At 55.4% G+C, this 20010-nt stretch overlaps 1 protein-coding gene across 3 annotated transcripts in view; it reads right to left on the reverse strand.

The window, feature by feature from the left end:
* Nucleotides 1-501: 501 nt before the first annotated feature.
* LOC108297982 (NADH-cytochrome b5 reductase 3) overlaps nt 502-20010 on the reverse strand; it is a 29131-nt gene continuing 9622 nt past the window's right edge. For all 3 annotated transcript variants that reach the window (XM_017520700.2, XM_017520701.1, XM_017520702.1), the window contains exons 2-9: nt 16000-16131; nt 12302-12374; nt 11805-11911; nt 8944-9073; nt 8413-8496; nt 8142-8227; nt 4594-4693; nt 502-1620 (exon numbers count right to left, since the gene is read on the reverse strand). In XM_017520700.2, coding sequence (XP_017376189.1) covers nt 1448-1620; nt 4594-4693; nt 8142-8227; nt 8413-8496; nt 8944-9073; nt 11805-11911; nt 12302-12374; nt 16000-16131 — 885 coding nt within the window. In that variant the 3' untranslated portion in view covers nt 502-1447. The remainder of the gene's footprint in view (nt 1621-4593; nt 4694-8141; nt 8228-8412; nt 8497-8943; nt 9074-11804; nt 11912-12301; nt 12375-15999; nt 16132-20010) is intronic.

The raw sequence follows: 20010 nt of genomic DNA on the forward strand, positions 1-20010 counted from the left end.
ATCACAAGGTCAGGAGTTCGAGAGCAGCCTGACCAACATGGTGAAATCCCATCTCTACTAAAAAAAAAAAAAAAAAAATTAGCTGGGTGTGGTGGCATGCACCTGTAATCCCAGCTACTCGGGACGCTGAGGTAGGAGAATCGCTTGAACCTGGGAGGTGGAGGCTGCAGTGAGCTGAGATCACGCCACTGCACTCCAGCCTGGATGACAGAGCAAGACTGTCTCTTAAAAAACAAAAATTTAGCTGGCTGTGGTGGTGCGTGCCCATAATCCCAGCTACTCAGGAGGCTGAGGCAGGAGAATCACTTGAACCTGGGAGGCAGAGGTTGCAGTGAGCTGAGATCACACCACTGCACTCCAGCCTGGGTGACAGAGGGAGACTCTGTCTCAAAAAGAAAAACAAAAGAAAAAGAAAAAAGAAATGCTGGGTCTTCCCAGCCCTTTCCTGTCCCCCCACCCCTTGTGATGCAGGTCACAGACCCTTGAGGAGCTACAGAAGGGTTAATATTAGCAAAGTTTACTTCATTTTTTTTCTGCTCATAAATGACTCTGGAAAAGCCGATACACAAGAGGCTAACACAAACTGTAGTCTAAAGGCAATGTCGAGGTCACCAACGTCCCTCAGACGCGAGGCACTGCTCAGAATCCCCCTGTGCTGGGGGTGAGGGCAGGAGGGGACGGTGTAGGACACAGGAATAAACACACATGGTTATGGGAGTCCTGCCGCCGGGGATGGTGGCCCCAGCCCAGGACCCCAAAACAACCAGGCTGTGCAGTGGGCTACCCAGCCCACAGCTCGGGGCTCCCAAGGCTGCCTCCGTGTTTGGATGGGTTGGAAGGAAATGCCAAGGTTCCGTGGCCAGCACCCTCTTCCCACTCTAGCCAGAGGAGAGCCAAGCTCCTGGCTGGCCAGAGCCCGGGGTGGGGAGCAGCGCCCCCAAGGGGGCTTTCTGGTGTCGCTGTCTCACGCAGTGTCAGGTGCGGAGGCCTGGGCCCGGCCCTGAGGCAGGAGTGGTGGCGGCAGGTGAGGCTGGGGGGGGCCCTGGCACCTGCAGCTGTGGACTGCCCATCTGCATCTGCTGACATCCTGACTGTGGACCAAGGCCGGGAAGGGTGGGCCGAGGGGGCTGCTGGCAGCCCTCGGTCTTGTAGTGTGTGTGTGGGGTGGACGAGGGGTCACAAGGACAGGGATGGGGCGGGGCGTCTCTGGTAAGAACCAGTAAGTGCCCGGCAGGACCCACCCTGAAGGCTCAGCCGTGGCCCACCTGGGACGGAGCCCTGCTCCCAAAGGGGCCCCAGGAGGCCTGCTGAGCCGGGTGATGCACCAGGGCACGGGCAGGCCAGGCTGAACCCGGAGCCCCAGTGTGCGATGTGGGGAGGTGACAGGGTGAGCGTGGACGGGGCGTAGGGCGTGCGGGGCAGGTGGCCGTGTGACTGTGCCCAGCCCTCAGAAGGCGAAGCAGAGCTCCTTGGGGTGGCCCACACGGTCCAGGTTGGGCAGGCAGGCGTACTGGATCATGGGTGGGGGGCCACACATCAGCATCAGCGGCTCCTCCTCCGGGGGCGGAAGGTGGTCCCGGATCATCTCCTCGTTCACGAAGCCCTGGCTGTAGTCCCAGGCTGTGAGGAGAGAGACCAGGTGAGCTGACGTGTGGCTGTGTCGCCACCAACCTGCTGACCGAGCAGCCATAGGCTGTGAATTCCCCAGATGTTGAAAAAATGAGAGGCAAGGCCGGGCGTGGTGGCTCACGCCTGCAATCCAAGCACTTTGGAGGCCAAGGCAGGCGGATCACCTGAGGTTGGGAGTTCAAGACCAGCCTGACCAACATGGTGAAACCCCGTCTGTACTAAAAATACAAAAAGTTAGCTGGGCATGGTGGCGCGTGCCTGTAATCCCAGCTACTCAGGAGGCTGAGGCAGGAGAATTGCCTGAACCCAGGAGGCAGAGGTTGCGGTGAGCTGAGATAGCACCATTGCACTCCAGCCTGGGTAACAAGAGTGAAACTCTGTCTCAAAAAAAATAAATAAATAAAGAGATGGGAATTGGCTGCGTTGTCCCGGCTGGCATGTAGTGGCTATTCACAGGTACGATCACAATGCACTCCAGCCTGGAGCTCCTGGGCGCACGCGATCCTCCTGCCTCAACAGGTGCATGCCACTGTGCCTGGCTCAGTGTGTTTTTCCTTTCTTTCTTTTTTTTTTTTAAAACAGAGTCGCGCTCTTGTTGCCCAGGCTGGAGTGTAATGACACATTCTTGGGTCACCGCAACCTCCGCCTTCCGGGTTCAGGTGATTCTCCTGCCTCAGCCTCCCAAGTAGCTGGGATTACAGGCATGCGCCACCATGTCTGGCTAATTTTATATATTTTTTTAATTTAATTTTTTTATTTTAAGCCATGGAAAATTAAAGCAATTAATTAAATAATTTTGTATTTTTAATAGAGATGGGGTTTCTCTGTATTGGCCAGGCTGGTCTCGAACTCCTGACCTCAGGTGATCTGCCCACCTCAGCCTCCCAAAGTGCTGGGATTACAGGCATGAGCCATAGCGTCCAGCCTCTTAGTGCATTTTTTTCTATACCTGTCCTGAAAGCAGCTCTGCGGGGAAAACAGTCACTGAACCCGCCTGGAGTCCTCGCTGCTCTCCTCATCCTCCACTTAGCTATGCTACAGCCAGACTGGCCTATCACCACTTTCTCAACCTCTGGAATTTCAGCCTACATCTGTTGCTACAGCAGTAGCAACTGGCCTTCAATTGTGGGTCATGATGGCAATAAATAAATCCTAGGAGACCACCCAACTATTCCTCTCACTGGCAGGTAACTGCCCCTAGGCGGTGGTGCAGGTGCTGCCGCGTGTTGCCACCAGGGGTCAGCATCGGCGCCGCCCTGCAGGACCAGGTCTTGCTCTGACAACAAGGCAGGGCTCCTGCAGGCACCTGGGATTGGGATGATCTCATCCCAGATAGGGATCAGGCTAAAGCCTGCTGTAGGAGCCGGCCCCGCCCACGATATTAGAAACTGCAGTCACAAGGGAGCAAAGTGGCCTGTCATTTCCTCCCTTTAGATGGACACATGTGCACAGGATAAATGCTCTTCTTTACTAGAAGAGAAATGGCAGCTAGACTCCCAGAACCAGTGCCCTGGCTGACCTCCACTCCACCTGCTGCCTGGCTTTGCTCAGCCTCCTGCATTACACGAACTGCGGCACTATACCCGCGCAGTAATTTACTAAGAAATCTGCTTTCCATTAGTCCTCAGCCTCCCGCACTAGAATGTCAGCTGTGCGGCCAGGTTGGCTTTGTGAGCACACCGGGTGGAGGGGCCGCCCTGCAGGGGTTGGGCTAACCCAGGACTACCAGTCCTGCTGGAGGCCGGACACGGTGACAACCCACACATCCACCCTCCTCCCCAGGCCTGGCTCTCAGTCAGAGGGCCTGGGATCCAAGCTGGTCATTTGAGGAGGGCAGCTCCTCCTTCAGGGATGGACCCAGGTGACCCAGCCAAGGAGCCCATGTGCTCCTTCCTGGGAAGAGCGGAGGGTGGTGTGGGCAGAGCTCCCTCATCAGCAGAGGGTGTGCGCCCCCTGCCATGGATGAGTCCTGGGGGAACAGTTGGGCTGCAGGAGGTGCTGGAGGCAAAGCAGGGGCAGATGGTGGGACATGAGGCCCCAGGCTGGCACTCAAGCGGTGTTCAAAAACAGTGCTTCTAACACTTAGAAATTTCCCAGAAAATGCAGGCGCAGGTCCCCAGCTTCTCTTGAAAAGCAGAAGCCCTGGCCACACAGGGCTGTGCACCTCCACGGTGGGACTGCCCACGCGGACGGGGCTGTGTCCTCTGGACCTGGCAGAAGCGCTCCAATTTACCGTAGTCCCCGCCTCTCCCTACAGATGCTCAGCCCTGAAGCCAACCATCACCAGAATGATCCCTCGGAAGCCTGAGCTTTGCTTTTCTTAGAGCAAGGAAGAAGTTGTGATATTCCTTGTACCTACATCATTATCTGAAGCCAAAAAGGGAAGGGCACTTTAACTCCCAGAGGGCAACATCACTGCAAGTGGTGGCCCTCAATCGCTGCCTCCTGCGCAATCTTGGCTCCCCCACAACTCCCTTGGCAAGCAGCTCAGCCACTGGCCAGGCGGAACACGGGTGACCCCAACATTGGCCCAGCCCACTCCCCAGGACTGACGATGGGAGAGAAGATGGCCTCGGCGCACCCCGCAGCGCTGGAGAGAGTGCAGGCTGGGAAGTGGAAGCAGCAGCCGCCACCGCTGCCCCAAGACTTGCCACAAAGTGAGCCCAGCCCAGGGAGAGGATGCCGGCCTTCTCCACCCAGCCGGGCAGTGCAACGCACCCAGGAAAGGACTCTGCCTCTGGAGGCAAGGACCTGGGTTCCTGGCCAGGCTGTGGTGGTTTCCGCTGTGTGGCATCAGTGAACCCTTGTTACTCATCTGTGAGACAGGGCCACACCACCTCCCTCCCACAGGGCCACAGTGAGTGCCACAGATCGTGCAAAGGCTCAAGGCTGCAAAGGGCTGGGCACAGATAAGCTGCAGGCCGTCACCTCACACCCAGCCAGCGCGGGGCCTCCCTCACTCACCTTCAGGGGCTCTGTCCAACGTGTACCAGAGCTTGAAGCGCGAAGAATGTTCATTCCTGAGTTCCTCCAGCTCAGGCCGCAGCAAGATGTCCTTCTCAGTCTGCAGGGGACAGGGCCAGGCGATCAGGAGGGGCAGGTGGCAGAGACCACCCCAGAGACACTCCACAGAGATGTGCCTGGTCATCGCGCCCAGGAGGGGACTCAGCCAGAGCTCACCCGCCACCCCTCTCTCCTGGTCTAGCCTACGGAGCCCCTCACAACTGCTGACGACGGGAAGAAGGCATTCGCTACAAACTCAGTGTGTGAACTGCTTCTGATGTGGGGAAACGTACATGTCCTGAGAGCAAGAAAAATGGAAAACTAAGTCAGCAGAGCCTCACACCAGCAAACGGAAGAGACAGGAAGGGTGCCAGGACCTCCAGGCAGTCAGCCGGGGTTTTAACAGACAATAAGCAAAGGCCTGTGAGAAGCTCCGGGTGTGCCACCCTCCGCCCTCCAGCAGGTCTTTTTGCCTTCTGGGAGCTCACTCAGGTTGTACCTCCAGAAACTAGGAAGTACAGACGCCACTCCCCAACCCACCTGGCCCTCCCAGGCCTTGCCCACGTCCATCCCCCTGGCTGGCCTACGACTCCTGCACCCCCACCCAGCTGTCACAGAGCCCTACAGGACTCAGTCCAATGTCATCCTGGACCCCCGCAAGGGCTTTCAGGGATCTCCTCCTGAATCTCCCACCTGACTGAGCACGCTACCCACCTGTTCCCCTTCTGATCACAGGCTGTTGCCAGGTGTTTGCAAGTCACACAGGGACAGACGGGGCTCCTCAGGCCAGTGTGCGGTGTCAGTGACCTCATGAGACTCACAGAAACTGGGGGCCAAAGAGCACTGCCACCCAGAATGGGCTGCCCACTAACAAATTGCTACTGAGCTCCCAGGCTGGGCGAGGGCAGGGTGGATGCTCCCCAGGAGGCAGCCCCAGGAGGTGTGACTTCTCTGTTCCCAGGGCTGGGGAACAGCACCCACCCTCTCTGTGGCCCCAGGCACCTGAATATGGGAATCGCAAGGGTGGTGGAAAATGCAAGCAGCTCCTCCTTGCTCCTCTCCAGGAGATGAGCTGTGAGTCGTAAGCCTCAACACGTCCCAGGGAAGGCGGGGTGTTGAACCGTTTTTCTAGTTTCTGAGGATAGGAGGCTGAGGGCCCTTCCTGCTCTAATGGGGTAAGGACACAGACAGGGACAGGCTTTGGGCCAGACAAGCGCAAGGACAAAAAAAATGCAGAAAGTATGGAAGAAAAAGTACCTGAAAGTCTTCATAAAGAAAAAGCATCAGGATTTTTGTGTCTATCTTTTGACTTTTTTCTATGTGTTAACTATGTGTAATTTTCTTTTTAGGCAGGGCGTGGTGGCTCATGCCTGTAATCCCAGCACTTTGGGAGGCTGAGGCAGGCGGATCACTGAAGGTCAGGAGTTTGAGACCAGCCTGGCCAACATTATGAAACCTCATCTGTACTAAACATATAAAAAATTAGCTGGGCATGGTGGCGCATGTCTGTACTCCCAGCTACTCGAGAAGCTGAGGCAGAAGAATCGCTTGAACCTGGGAGGTGGAGGCTGTACTGAGCCGAGATCACACCATTGCACTCCAGCCTGGGCAACAAGAGTAAAACTCAGTCTCAAAAAAAAAAAAAGTTGGGCGGGCATAATGGCTCACACCTGTAATCCAAGCACTTTGGAGGCCAAGATGGGCAGGTCACCTGAGGTCGGGAGTTCAAGACCAGCTTGACCAACATGGTGAAACCCCGTCTTAAAAAATAAATTAATTAATTAAAATTTTTTTTAAAAAGTTAAGTCTTCCAGGCCGGGCGCGGTGGCTCAAGCCTGTAATCCCAGCACTTTGGGAGGCCGAGGCGGGTGGATCACGAGGTCAAGAGATCGAGACCATCCTGGTCAACACGGTGAAACCCCGTCTCTACAAAAAATACAAAAAAAAATTAGCTGGGCATGGTGGTGTGTGCCTGTAATCCCAGCTACACAGGCGGCTGAGGCAGGAGAATTGCCTGAACCCAGGAGGCGGAGGTTGCGGTGAGCCGAGATTGTGCCATTGCACTCCAGCCTGGGTAACAAGAGCGAAACTCTGTCTCAAAAAAAAAAAAAAAAGTTAAGTCTTCCTATCTGAGCCAAAGTGCGTCTCATGCTTTAATCCTCAGCACCATCCTGTGAGGTGGCTGCTGCTGAGACCCACATGACAGATGAACAGAAGGATGGGACTTCAGGGCTTCCCAGCTCAACACAAAGTACTGAGGTCACGGAGGAAGGAAGGAGAGGAAAGGAGGGGCAAGGACGCTACTGGCCCCGTTCTCAGAGTGTCACGTGGGGACGCCTGGAGCTGGGATCCTTCAGAGAATCCCTGGGGCCAAACGGTTTTCATATAATACTGAGACACTGTTGGTATTTTTCACTCCTGCTCTGAGGAGAGGCTGCGTGACTCGAAACCTTACACAGAGGGGGTGCCGAAGCAGACACAGGAATCCAGGTGTCCTGTGAAGCCAGACATCTAAGGTTGGCAAAAATGTAAAACAAAATGTTTTCTAAAATAGTTTTTAAAAAATAAAAATACGCCCTGGTTTCAGCACTTCCTATGAGACAAGCGCAGTCAAGCCCCTCTCAGAGGCTGTGTGCCGAGGTACAAAACGAGGCGACCACACTGCCCTCGCTACCAGTGCAAAGATGGCCGGTAGAGGTGACAGACAGTCTGACGGCCACCAAGCCTCTGCTGCCCTCCCTCCCTCCACACCAGCCAGCTTGCAATTTCTGACTCTTTCTCCCCTGGGCCTAGCAAGGCCATCTCAGTTTGCCTTGGGGCTGTTTTCTGCAGCTGGAGGGCGGGGTGGGCCAAGGACGCACATCCAAGACCCTAAGGCAAGTACCTTCTTCTCCCTCAAATCCACGTCATCAGTCTCAAAACACTGACCCTGGAAAGACCTTGCAACAACCCTGTTTCATCAGCTCACTCCACAGATGAGGGCGTGAAGCCCAGAGAGGGAAAGCGGCTGGTCCAAGGCCACACAGCAGGCCAGGGCAGGCAGGCAGTGGGCTTGAGGACAAGGATATGAATCAGGAGCCAGAGAGACGAATGTTCAAATCCTGCCCTGACACCCTGTAGCTCAGGGACTTCTTGCAAACGTCTGGTCATTTGTAAGATGGGCCCCTCCATCTCCAGGCCCACACTGGCCCAAGCCCAGGCCAGCGTTCTTCCCGCTCCACCGGTGGGTTCCAAACCGTGTTCACGGTGAAGGCAGTTCTGAGTTTTAGAGGAAGCCACTAGGGAGGGGGTGTTCAGGGAGCTCCCCACAAGGCAGCCCCCTCAGCCGGACACAGGCTCTGCACTACAACACCTGCCCTCCATGTGCTGCCAAGAACGTTCGGAGCCCCTCCCATTCCGGTCATCCCCAGAATCTCAGCAGAGCCATGCAGACCCCTCGACAGCACCTGACGGGCCCAGAGTCCCCTCAGGGAAAGCTGAGTTTGCATATCACAGGGATGCCCACTGACCTGGTTGGCAAAGAGCAGGTGGCATACAGTATGGTCGTCAGGGTCCTTCATGATGGCCCGGATCACCTGCAGCATCGGGGTGATGCCTGCAAGACAGCCGGCCAGGCCCCCCACGTGCTGAGCAAGGCCTGCTCACAGGCACCGCCCCGCTCAGGTGTACAAGGGGGAGACGGGCCAGGACCACTCCCGACCCAACCCATAACATCTGCCACCAGGCGCCTCAGTGGGGGAACATCTGCCACCGGGCGCCTCAGTGGGGGGTTCCACGTACCTGTCCCTCCCGCAATCATGCCCACAGACTTCACTGTCTTGATGACGGGGTTGGATTTTTTGTCAGGTCGGATGGCAAACTTCCCTGGGGAGAAAGAACGGGTGAGGCCAACTGTCCAGTGTGCCATGCTTAGGGGCTGGAGATGCTGCAGAACCTGCCCCCACACTTTGAGGACCAAGGTGGATGGAGGTGGCTGCCATTGTGCTCCAGCCGTCAGGACAGTGCAGGAGCAGCAGAGAGGTTGGGGACCCGGAGGCCAGCTCCGCCCCCTTGCTTGCTTGTTTCAGATGCTGAGAAAACCAAACAAAGCCTGGCAGCCAGTGAGCTGTGGCCCCCAGGAGCCACCCGTCCGCATCCCCTGTGCTGACAACTTATCCCCTCTACAGCCAGGGAGATTCAGGTCCCAGAGAGGGACAGCTGGCCCAACGAGAGTCACCCATCCACACAGAGCCAGGGGCCTGCACCCAGCACCCCCAATCTCTCCAATTCTCAGAGCCTGCTCTGTAATCAGGGGATTCCGACCCGAATCACCTTTGCCCTGGTAGACTAGCAGCCCGCTGGGGCCCCGGAAGTCAATGGTGTCTCCAATCTGCATGCTTTCCAGGTACTGAGACATCTTCCCTCCAGCAGGAAACTTGGGATGAGTGTCCTTGAAGTAAACCTGCAAGACACCCCCACAGCCCTCAGTTCCAGCTCCCGGGCCTGCCCACAGCAGGAGGAAGCGCCTCTTCTGCGGCTCCTCTCAGGCTCACACGGGGCCTTCTCCTGTGTGGCCCCATCCGCCCAGCTGCCAAATAGTACCTGTCCTGCTCCCATCCTTCACCCGTCCCTCCAGGAGGCAGCCTCCACCTGACATCCCCGGGGAAAGCAAGGCGCCAACCTGGTGTACGAGGCCAACCAACTGCGGGGCTGGATACGCTCACATTTCACCAGCTGTCTCTGGGGCCCCTCCGAATGGGAGACAATGACATCTGTCAGCAAAGTCAAGGCTCCGGGAGGCCCACTCAGCCACACTCCTCCTGAGGGCCATTCAGTCCCTTCCGTTTTGTGCTGTTGTAAAAACCTTGTTCAGTTGGGAACTACCTCCTGCCCTGCACTCTCTGGGATTACTGTCTTGGGAAAGAGAAGCGCCTGGATCCGACCCACGCGCAAAGAGATGGGGAGACAGGAGGAGCGGCGCACGCTGGCCAGGGAGTCTAATGGATGCAGAAGGGAAAGGCAGCTGGGGGAGGGACAGTGTGTGTCCAGGGCCTCGGGGCGGGGAGCCTGTTGTGGCCTCAGCACAGAGGGTGGCTACGGGGCATGGAGGCAGAGGGGAGAGGAGGGCCAGGGAGAGGCAGGCAGAGCCCACTGTCCTGGGCCCCGGGTGCCAGGCCAGGACTCTGACCTTTACCAAGGACCAAGGGAGCCAGCAAGGTCTCCAAGCTAGCGGGGGCCTGGTCACCTGTGAGTTTTTCATCCCCAACTTGAATCCTCCCAATAGCTTCTCTACATCTGGCCGGAAAGACTTCAACGTGAACAGATGTGTGAGCCCTCATCACCACCTCTGTGCTTCTAGACAAAGCTCCAAACCTTACTGGGGCCTCCAAGGCCCTGTGCAGCCCCACTGACCTCTCCCACCCCTTGCCCCCACCCTCCAGCCACGTCAATCCTCGAGCCTGCTGCTGACCTCAGGGCCTTTGCACCTGAAGCTCCTTTTCTTCCTTCGTCACTTGCTCAGCGCCTGCTCAGCCCCAGATCTCACCATCACTGTCACCTGCTAGGGGGCCGCTCTCACCAGCCAGCCCACCCATCTCCCTGGTGACCCTGGAAGCTCAGTCACAGCTACCTGTCCCCTGCAAGGAGCACCGGCTTCCCCATGACCGTGTGCTCAGTGTCCTCCAGCCAGACAGGCTCCTGAGGCCAGGCCTGGATGCTCCAACAAGGAAGGAGCCCAGGCCAGGCAGACCCAGTGCCCCTCCCCACACTCGAGATCCAGTGCCTGCTCCCAGACCTGGCAAGACTCATGGCCTCAGCTGCGGCCCACCAAGGGGGCTCGAGGGGTACCTGAGGGTGCTTGGCTAGGGAAGCTGTGGGGCCCCACAGCCACTGGTCTAGGCTGCTTCTCATCTGCTGTTCTGCAGGAAAGCTTGTATTTTTTTTTTTTTTTCTTTTTTTGACCGAGTCCTGTTCTATTGCACAGGCTGGAGTGTAGTGGTGTAATCTTGGTTCACTGCAACCTCTGCATCCCAGGTTCAAGCAATTCTTCTGCCTCAGCCTCCTGGGTAGATGGGACTATAGCTGTGTGACACCACGGCCAGCTAATTTTTTTTTTTTTTTTTTTTAAGATGGGGTTTCACCATGTTGGTCAGGCTGGTCTTGAACTCCCGACCTCAGGTGATCCACCCGCCTTGGCCTCCAAAGTGCTTGGATTACAGGCGTGAGCCACCACGCCCGGCCCAGCTAATTTTTTAATATCTTTAGTAGAGATAGGTTTTCACCACGTTGGCCAGGCTGGTCTTGAACTCCTGACCTCACTCAGGTGATCTGCCTGCCTCAGCCTCCCAAAGTTCTGGAATTACAGGTGTGAGCCACCGAGCCCAGCTGAAATCTTGTATTTCTAACTTGCATAAAAAATGTCCCTGCTGGGGCCACCGTGCTGCCTCTGACTTCCACTCAGCTTGTGTTTTAGGCTCTGGGCTGCAGACCCTAATGGCTACATCTTCTCCTGTGAACCTCCACCTCCAACCCCATGATGGACCCCAGCAAGCCCAGCACCCCAGCTCCAAGGCAATATCCCATGAGCCCCTCACATGCTGCCCTAGCAGGCCTGGGGGACATTTCTCAAGGAAACAAGTAAGAACGGGGCCTGCGTGTCACGGAGGCCCAGCCGCTGACCACAGTGGAGTGGCTGCCTCGCCTCACCCCACACTCGGGACCCAGCTCCCAGGGATCTCCCAGCGAGCGTGAGTGCAGGGGTGGGGCTGTGCCATCACACCTCGCAGCAAGAGCGTCTGCACCACCAGCCGGACTTCCTTCCTGGCATCTCTGCTGCAGGCGCCTGTCCTTGTTTAAAGGCACTTGGCCTGAAACCTGGCCCTGATCTCTGCCAAGGCCATGGCTTTTGCTGGCAAACCATGACTTGCTATTTACTCAGAAACCAGCACAGGGAGCACTGGGCCTTTAGAGACAGGCTGTGGGGAATGGGGGCCCAAGAGGGCTCTAGAAGCCACCACACCTTCAAGCCCCTGGGGAAGTGGGGCAGCCCTGACCGAGGCTGGGCTGCGCAGGGACCCATGGATACATCCCATATCGACCCCCTGCCTTCCCTGTCCAGGGGGTCCATGTGGGATGTGGGCTGTTGCCATGGCCACCCACCCACCCCCTCCACAGTCATGACCCAGAGGCTTCACCTTGATGACCAGGTCCACGAAGCCCTTGTCATCATCGCTGGAGACAGGTGTGTAGGGCCGGATGACCAGGTTCCCGTCAATTCGAGCCGAGAGGTAGATGTGCTGGCCTGCAGGACAGGACGGGGTCACTCCAGGTCAGAGATCATCCCTGCGGGTGACCCCTGGGTCTTGTCAACCCACTCCACTGCACCACGCCCGGCATTCAAAGCCTAGCCTGGCCTCAGCTCCCACGGCCCCTCCCACCAACCCTCCCAGGGACTCCCCTCACATTCCAGCTTCCAGCCTCCACGCCTTCACTCCTGCTGTGCCACTGCCAGGGACCCTGGGCCTTCCCATTCTCATTTGATAGACTCGCCCTCAAAGGCCCAGGGCAGCTGTCACCTCCTCCTGAAGCCTTCCCTGCTCTCCCTGGTGGAAACGTAAAGCTCCCCTCTCTCTGATCTAGTGCCCCAGCTGCCTGCCAGGCTCCACGTGGGCCCGGCAGGGGCAGGACTCACCGACAGGGAGGCCCAGGATGTGCTGGGGCGACGGCAGGGCGAAGCGGAAGCGCCGGGTGTCGTGGCTGATGATCTGTAGAGAGGCCCACAGCTGACAGACGGCCCCCAGGGCAGAGGGGCTCCCAGGCCTCAGAACCCCCATCCCATTCGGCCTCAGGGTCCCCACCCTTTCCCAGTGCCCCTGAGTGTTCTTGTAAGAAGTGACACTGATACCACGTGCCATGCACACACCTGCACATTGCATGTGAGGTGCTGAGGTCAGGTGCATGCTGGGTATGTCTGTCCGGCTGGCCCAGAGGGGCCACATGCAAGGTGGCCAGTGTAGGGAATGAACCCAGGCTCCCCAAGGGAGGACGCCAGACAGCCCAAAAAACTCCCAGGACAGGGAGAGAGGAATCCACCTCTGCCATCAGCTCAAGCAGTGGCCTGGAATAGCAGGAAACACTCGGCGGCTAGATGCACAAACTGGAGTAGAGCTAGACAAGGCTGCACGTGCCCAGGCCTGCACCCCAAGAGAGGGGCTACAGAGGCCATGGCAACTGAGAGCCCCTTGGGAAATGGGGCAGCCAGGACTGAGGTGGCTTCACGGGGCAGGAAGTGCGAGCCTTCCCTGCCCGGGAGCTCCAAGAGCCCAAAGCCAGGCTTCCACTCTGCACAGGGGGAGCATCCAGGGCACGTTCAGTGGCTGGGACAGTGACAGAGGAGACAGGGCAGCAGGGGGCTGGCTAAGAGCCAGGCTAGGCCAGGGATGGAGCTGAGACTAAAGCCTGTGAGGTCTTATTAAGCGGGTCTTACGCTGAGGCCAGGGACAATCACATAACGAGTTCCAGTGAGAGCTGGAACCAACCCCTGCGCCCTGAGGGTGCACTCCCTGTGGGGTCTCAGGTACCGCACGGCCAGGAGAGGGAGAGTGGAGAAGCGCGCAGAAGGTGGGTGGTACTCAGCGTGTCTTACATCCAAACGTGGCAAAGTCTACACACTGTGTCAGCACTTAGAGGGGGACAACAGACCTCTGCAAAGGGGCAGAGCATCACAGATGCGCACCTCGGCTCAGTATGAGAACAAACTCCCTGACCTCAGCAGCGTTCCAGCACAGGGCAGCCGCCTCAAGGAGAGACCCGTCCGTACGCGTGCGAGCAGAGGCAAATCACAGGAAAGACGGTGCAGATGCCACTCAGGATCAGGCATGCAGGCGGCCCACCGACCACTGCCCAGCAGCCCAGGCCTCAAAGCTGACTCCACCGGAAGCCTCTGCACTAGGGGCAAATGGAGCCCCAAGGCCTCCTGGAAGTGGATTCCAGGACGAGCAATTGGTCCTAACGGTCAAGGTCAGACACCCACATGCCAGAAAATATTTGGAGGAAGAACAGAAGTGAGGACAAGAGATGGAAATAACAGTGCCGGCCAGCCTCCAGCAGGGCAGCTGGGGGGCACAGCACAGGGCACCCAGAGCCGCCCACCACAGGCCCTGCAAAGCCACCATGGGCACAACATGGGGCTAAGCTGCAATCCTAGGACATCTGCCACACGCTCAATCAAAGGGACCTGTAGGGTCCCTTGTTTAACATCCCCAGGATGAAATACTAAAAGGATGCATGTTGTCTGGCTGGCTAAAAATCAGGTTATCGACCGGGCGTTGTGGCTCAAGCCTGTAATCCCAGCACTTTGGGAGGCCAAGGTGGGTGGATCATGAGGTCAGGAGTTTGAGACCAGCCTGGCCAAGATGGTGAAATCTCATCTCTACTAAAACACCAAAAGTAGCCAGGGTTCAAGTGAATCTCCTGCCTCAGCCTCCCAAGTAGCTGGGATTACAAGCATGCACTACCACGCCCGGCCAATTTCATATTTTTAGTAGAGATGGGGTTTCTCCACGTTGGTCAGGCTGGTCTCGAACTCCCAACCTCAAGTGAGGTCACCGGCCTTGGCCTCCTAAAGTACTGGGATTACAGGTATGAGCCTCTATGCCCAGCCCTACTGTTGTTTCTTAATTCCAGAAGTAATGTGTGATTTATATGTGCTCACAACAAAAACTCAGCGAAGTATGACCTCCACCCCTGCCCTGCTGCCACATCCCAGGGCTCCGTGCAGAGGGCCCAGGTCACAGCTCAGCCTGAGCCTGCCAGACCCCGTCTAGGTATCATGTTCACACACAGTGATGTGTGGAGGGGTGGGTGTGCACGCACTAGTTTCTTTTTTTGATAATCTGATTTTTTTTTTTCTTTTTGAGACTGAGTCTCGCTCTGTCACCCAGGCTGGAGTGCAATGGCGAGATCTCGGCTCACTGCATCCTCTGCCTGCCGGGTTCAAGCAATTCTTCTGCCTCAGCCTCCCAAGTAGTTGGGATTACAGGCACCTGCCACCATGCCTTGCTAATTTTCATATTTTTAGTAGAGAACAGGGTTTCACCATGTTGGCCAGGCTGGTCTCAAACTCTTGACCTCAGGTGATCTACCCGCTTCGGCCACCCAAAGTGCTGCGATTACAGGCATGAGCCACTGTGCCTAGCTCATGAAATGAAATTTCATGAGTAATTTACTTTTCATTTTGTATTTTTTTGCTTCTCTCTGCTTGTCATGAACTCTGGGACAATTACAGAAACTTGCCCCAACAGTTATAGGAAGTAGCAAACTTCGTGCCATGGAGGCCTGAGATTTCTGTGAAGCCTGAGGCTGTGGCAGATGACTTTCTCTGCTGTGACTCAGTTTTCCCTGCCACACCCCTCCTTTGCCTGCTAAGGGTGGCCAGAATTAGAGCAAGGGAGGGGCTCTGAAGAGAGCAAGTGACAGAGGGAAGCAGTCTTGACTGAGCAGCAAGGCAAAGGAGCGAGAGGATTGTTTTAAATCATAATGAGAGATTTGGAAAAAAAAGGAGTCACGCTGAGCACCATGGCCCAACACTTTGGGAAGTGGAGGTGCAGGGATGACTGACCAGCCTGGGCAACAGGACGAAACTCCACCTCTACAAAAAATACAAAAATTAGCTGTGCATTCTGGCACACGCCTGTAATCCCGGCTACTCGGGAGGCTGAGGTAGGAGAATCGCTTGAGCCTGGAAGGCAGAGGGTGCAATGAGCAGAGATCACACCACTGCACTCTAGCCTGGGACACAGAGCAAGACGATGTCTCAAAAAAATAAATAATGAATGAATGAAAGAAGGAAAGAGAGAAGAAAAGAAAGGAAAAATGGAAAAGAAAAGGAAAGGAAAAAGGAGAGGGGAGGGAAAAGAAGGGGAAGCGGGGGGAAGGGGAGGGAAGGATCAAACAGGGCAGAGGAATCCCAAACAGCTGACAGCACCCAGGGAATCTGCACAGATGTGAAAGGCATCCAGGCCCAGCAGTACCAGGCTGTGGGGAATGACGCTGGGGGAGGGGAGGAAGGAGGAGGCCATATCTTCCAATCTCTCACCCCCTGCTTTCCTACCCGATAAAGGGGGGACTGGGCCTAAATGTTCTGAGGGTTCCTTCCACTCTGACCTTCCATGAGTCAGTGAGTGTGGTTCAGACAACAGGCTCTGCGGACAGAGAGACGGGTTTAAATCCCTCTGCCACTTCCTGGTAGCCTTAGCAAGGGACATCACCTTGCTTTCTCCATCCATAAAATGGGCGGACAAGAGTATCTACTTCAGAGTGGGACCATGGCCTGAGAGCAGAGTAGGCACCCGAGCAATGCTGTGATGCTGACGAGGATGCGGCACTCACCTCCCGGTCGATGAGCCGCAGCGGGTACTTGATGTCCGGGCTCTCGAGGGTGATGGCCGGTGTGGAGTGCTGGAACAGCTTCATGAGCAGACTGTACAGGAACCAGACTGGAGAGAGCACCACATGGCCCAACTAAAACGACAGGGAGCCACGGGGTCAGCGCGAGAGCCTGCCTTTCCCCTGCACACACCGGCTTGGCCACACTCCAGGCCGCCGCTCACACGGCCCACTCTGCCGGAGCACCCTCTCCCCACCACCCTCATCCAGAGAACTTCATCATCCATTTTGGTGCCCACGAGGAGAAGCTATAAAGACCAGACTACTGACACCTGTCACTGGGCATTACCCAGCCTTCTAGGCTCAGTACCATGAGAAAAAGTTCCATTTCCTCGGAGGAGCAGGGACCAAAAAATGCTAAGTATCAAAGCACATATTCTTTTTCACTTTGGCTACTAGGAAGCTCAGAGTAAAACATCTTTTTTGTTTATTTGAGATGGAGTTTCTTTTTTTTTTAGAGACAGCATTTCACTATGTTGGCCAGACTGGTCTTGAACTCCTGACCTCAGATGATCCACCCGCCTTGGCCTCCCAGAGTGCTAGGATTACAGGTGTGAGCCACCAGGCCCAGCTGGACGGAGTTTCACTCTTGTTGCCTAGGCTGGAGTACAATGGCACAATCTTGGCTCACTGCAACCTCTGCCTCCTGGGTTCAAGTGATTCTCCTGCCTCAGCCTCCCAAGTAGTTGGGATTACAGGCATGCGCCATCAAACCTGGCTAATTTTGTATTTTTAGTAGAGTCGGGGTTTCTCCATGTTGGTCAGGCTGGTCTTGAACTCCCAACCTCAGGTAATCCACCTACCTCAGCCTCCCAAAGTGTTGGGATTACAGGCGTGAGCCACCGCGCCTGGCTAGTAAAATTAACCTTAAGCATAATATATTTGTGCTCCAGCTGTCTCTTCCTTCCTTTAGTCAACTTCCCTGGTCTTATTAAGTGATGTCAAGTTCTAGCTCGATTTAGACAAAACAGACAAATAATAACCCCAACTCAGAATCTATCTGAAAGGCCTACACTGACCAAATGGCTCTATGGTACCTTTAAATCCAGCCCTGCCAGGCGCGATGGCTTATACCTGTAATCTCAGCACTTTGGGAGGCAGAGGCAGGTGGATCACCTGAGGTCAGGAGTTCAAGACCAGCCTGACCAACATGGAGAAACCTCATCTCTACTAAAAATACAAAATTAGCTGGGGGTGGTGGCACATGCCTGTAATCCCAGCTACTCGGGAAGCTGAGGCACGAGAATCGCTTGAACCCAGGAGGTGGAAGTTGTGATGAACCGAGATCACGCCACTGCACTCCAGCCTGGGCAACAAGAGCAAAACTCCATCTCCAAAAGAGAAAAATTCAGTCCCTTGGGGCCACTGGGACTGAAGCTCTCCTCTTTGGTCTCCCACAGAGCAAACTAGAACAAGCCAGTGAAGTTGGGTAAACTGAGCCACTTCCCACAAATGACATCCATGAGTGTCCCCGAGCCCCGGGGTTGTGCCGTCAGGTGTAAGGGGGAGCGAAGCACTGAGCCAGGCACTGGGAAGCTCACTGGCAGTGTGGCCCCGAGAAAGTCCCTTCCCCTCTCAACTAGACTGGACCAGGTGATCTGCAAGGCCCCCAGAGCTGGGACTTTACTGCTCAGATCACCAAGGCCTGCAGCCTGAGGGATGCCAGCACCACACAGGCACGGCCCTCGAAGCAACCCATGCGGTAGGCACTGACCACCACTTCACAGATGAGGAAACAGCCCAGAAAGGCAAAGTGACTCACCCAGACACACAGCTGGCAGGTGGGAAGCCGACCCAGAGTCCACCCACCCCTCAAACCACGCTGGGAAACCTCAGGCCCAACTGACCCTGCCACATGGCCCTGAGGGGCTGTTCCTTCCCAGCCCCTACCCCCCACATCTCAGCCTCACAAAGGCCCTAAAACGGGGGCCGGGCAGAGCGGCTCACACCTGTAATCCCAATACTCTGAGAGGCCAAGGCAGGCAAACAGCGTGAGCCCAGGGGTTCAAGGCCAGCCTGGGCAACATGGCGAAACTCCGTCTCTATTAAAAAAAAAAAAAAAAAAAACCTAAAAGTTGGTTAGAAAACCCGAATCCCTGGTGGAGCACAGTGGCTCATGCCTGTAATCCCAGCTACTCAGGTGGCTGAGGCAGGAAAATCGCTTGAATCTGGGAGAAGGAGGTTGCAGTGAGCCAAGATGGCACCAAAGCACTCCAGCCTGGGTGACAGTGCAAGACTCCATATCCAAAAAAAGAAAAAGGGCCAGGCATGGTAGATCACACCTATAATCCCAGCACTTTGGGAGGCCAAGGTAGCCGGATCACTTGAGGTCAGGAGCTCAAGATCAGCCTGGCCAACAAGGTGAAACCCTGTCTCTACCAAAAACACAAAAATTAGCCAGGTGTGGTGGCGGACGCCTGTAATCCCAGCTATTTGGGAGGCTGGAGCAGGAGAATCACTTGAACCTGGGAGGCAGAGGTTTCAGTGAACTGAGATCGTGCCACTGCATTCTATCCTAGGCGACAGAGCAAGACTCGTCTCAAAAAAAAGGCGGGGGACAGGGGCGGTGGCTCATGTCTATAATCTCAGCACTTTAGGAGGCTGAGGCAGGTAGATAACCTGAGGTCAGGAGATCGAGACCAACCTGACCAACATGGAGAAACCCTGTCTCTACTAAAAAATACAAAAAATTAGCTGGGCGTGGTGGCAGGTGCCCATAATCCCAGCTACTCAGGAGGCTGAGACAGGAGAATCGCTTAAACCTGTGAGGTGGACGTTGTAGTGAGCAGAGATCACACCACTGCACTCCAGCCTGGATGGCAGAGTGAGACTCCACATCAAAAAAATAAATAAATACAAATACAAAAATTAGCCAGGCGTGGTGGTAGCAGGTGCCTAAATCTCAGCTACTAAGGAGGATGAGGCATGAGAATCACTTGGACCCAGGAGGCAGAGGTTGCAGTGAGCTGAGATTACACCACTTCACTCCTGCCTGGGAGACAGAGCAAGACTTCATCTCAAAAACCTCCCCACCCCGCAAAAAAAACACAAAAACTGCTGACAGCCTCTAGGAGCTGAAGGAGGTAGAAGGATCCTCCCCTACAGCACAGAGGGAGCAAAGCCCTGCCCTGCTGACACATGGATCTCAGACTTCTGGCCTCCAGAACTGTAAGAGAGTAAGGTTCTGTTTTCAGCTGCCTGGGGTGTGGAAAATTTGTTATGGCAGCCCTGGTAAACTAGAGGCCAAAGAGACAGAATGACTGACTCCAGCCTGTGGAGTGATCACTCCCAGTGATTAGCACCGGGCCAGGAAAAAATTGTTACAAAGGACAATACTGAGACAAATGATGAAATCTGGCCAGCTGACCAACATGGAGAAACCCCGTCTCTACTAAAACTCCAAAAATTAGCTGGGTGTGGTGGCACATGCCTGTAATCCCAGCTACCTGGGGGGCTGAGGCAGGAGAATCGCTTCAACCCAGGAGGCGGAGGTTACAGTGAACCTAGATCACGCCACTGCACTCCAGCCTGGGCGACAACAGTAAGACTCTGTCTCAAAAAAAAAAAAAAAAGACATTTTAGTAAGGCTTGTGGATTCGATAATGGCGCTATATCAATGTTACTTTCCTGATAATTATCCTGTGGTTACACAAAATAATGTCCTTGTTCTTGGAAGATATACACTGAAATATTTAGGGGCAAAGGGGCAACTTACTGTCCAATGGTTGAAAATACAGACACAGTTGACCCTTGAACAACATGGGTTGGAAATGCGTGTTCACTTATACAAGGATCTTCTTCCGCCTCTGCCACCAGAGACAGCAAGGCCACCTCTCCCTCCTCCTCAGCCTACTCAATGTGAGAACAAGGATAAAGACCTTTATGATGATCTGCCTCATCTTAATGAATAGTAAATATGTTTTCTCTTCCTTATGATTTTCTTAATACCATTTT

Source organism: Cebus imitator, unplaced genomic scaffold, assembly GCF_001604975.1.
Source record: "Cebus imitator isolate Cc_AM_T3 unplaced genomic scaffold, Cebus_imitator-1.0 Scaffold865, whole genome shotgun sequence".
NCBI classification, from domain to species: Eukaryota; Metazoa; Chordata; class Mammalia; order Primates; family Cebidae; genus Cebus; species Cebus imitator.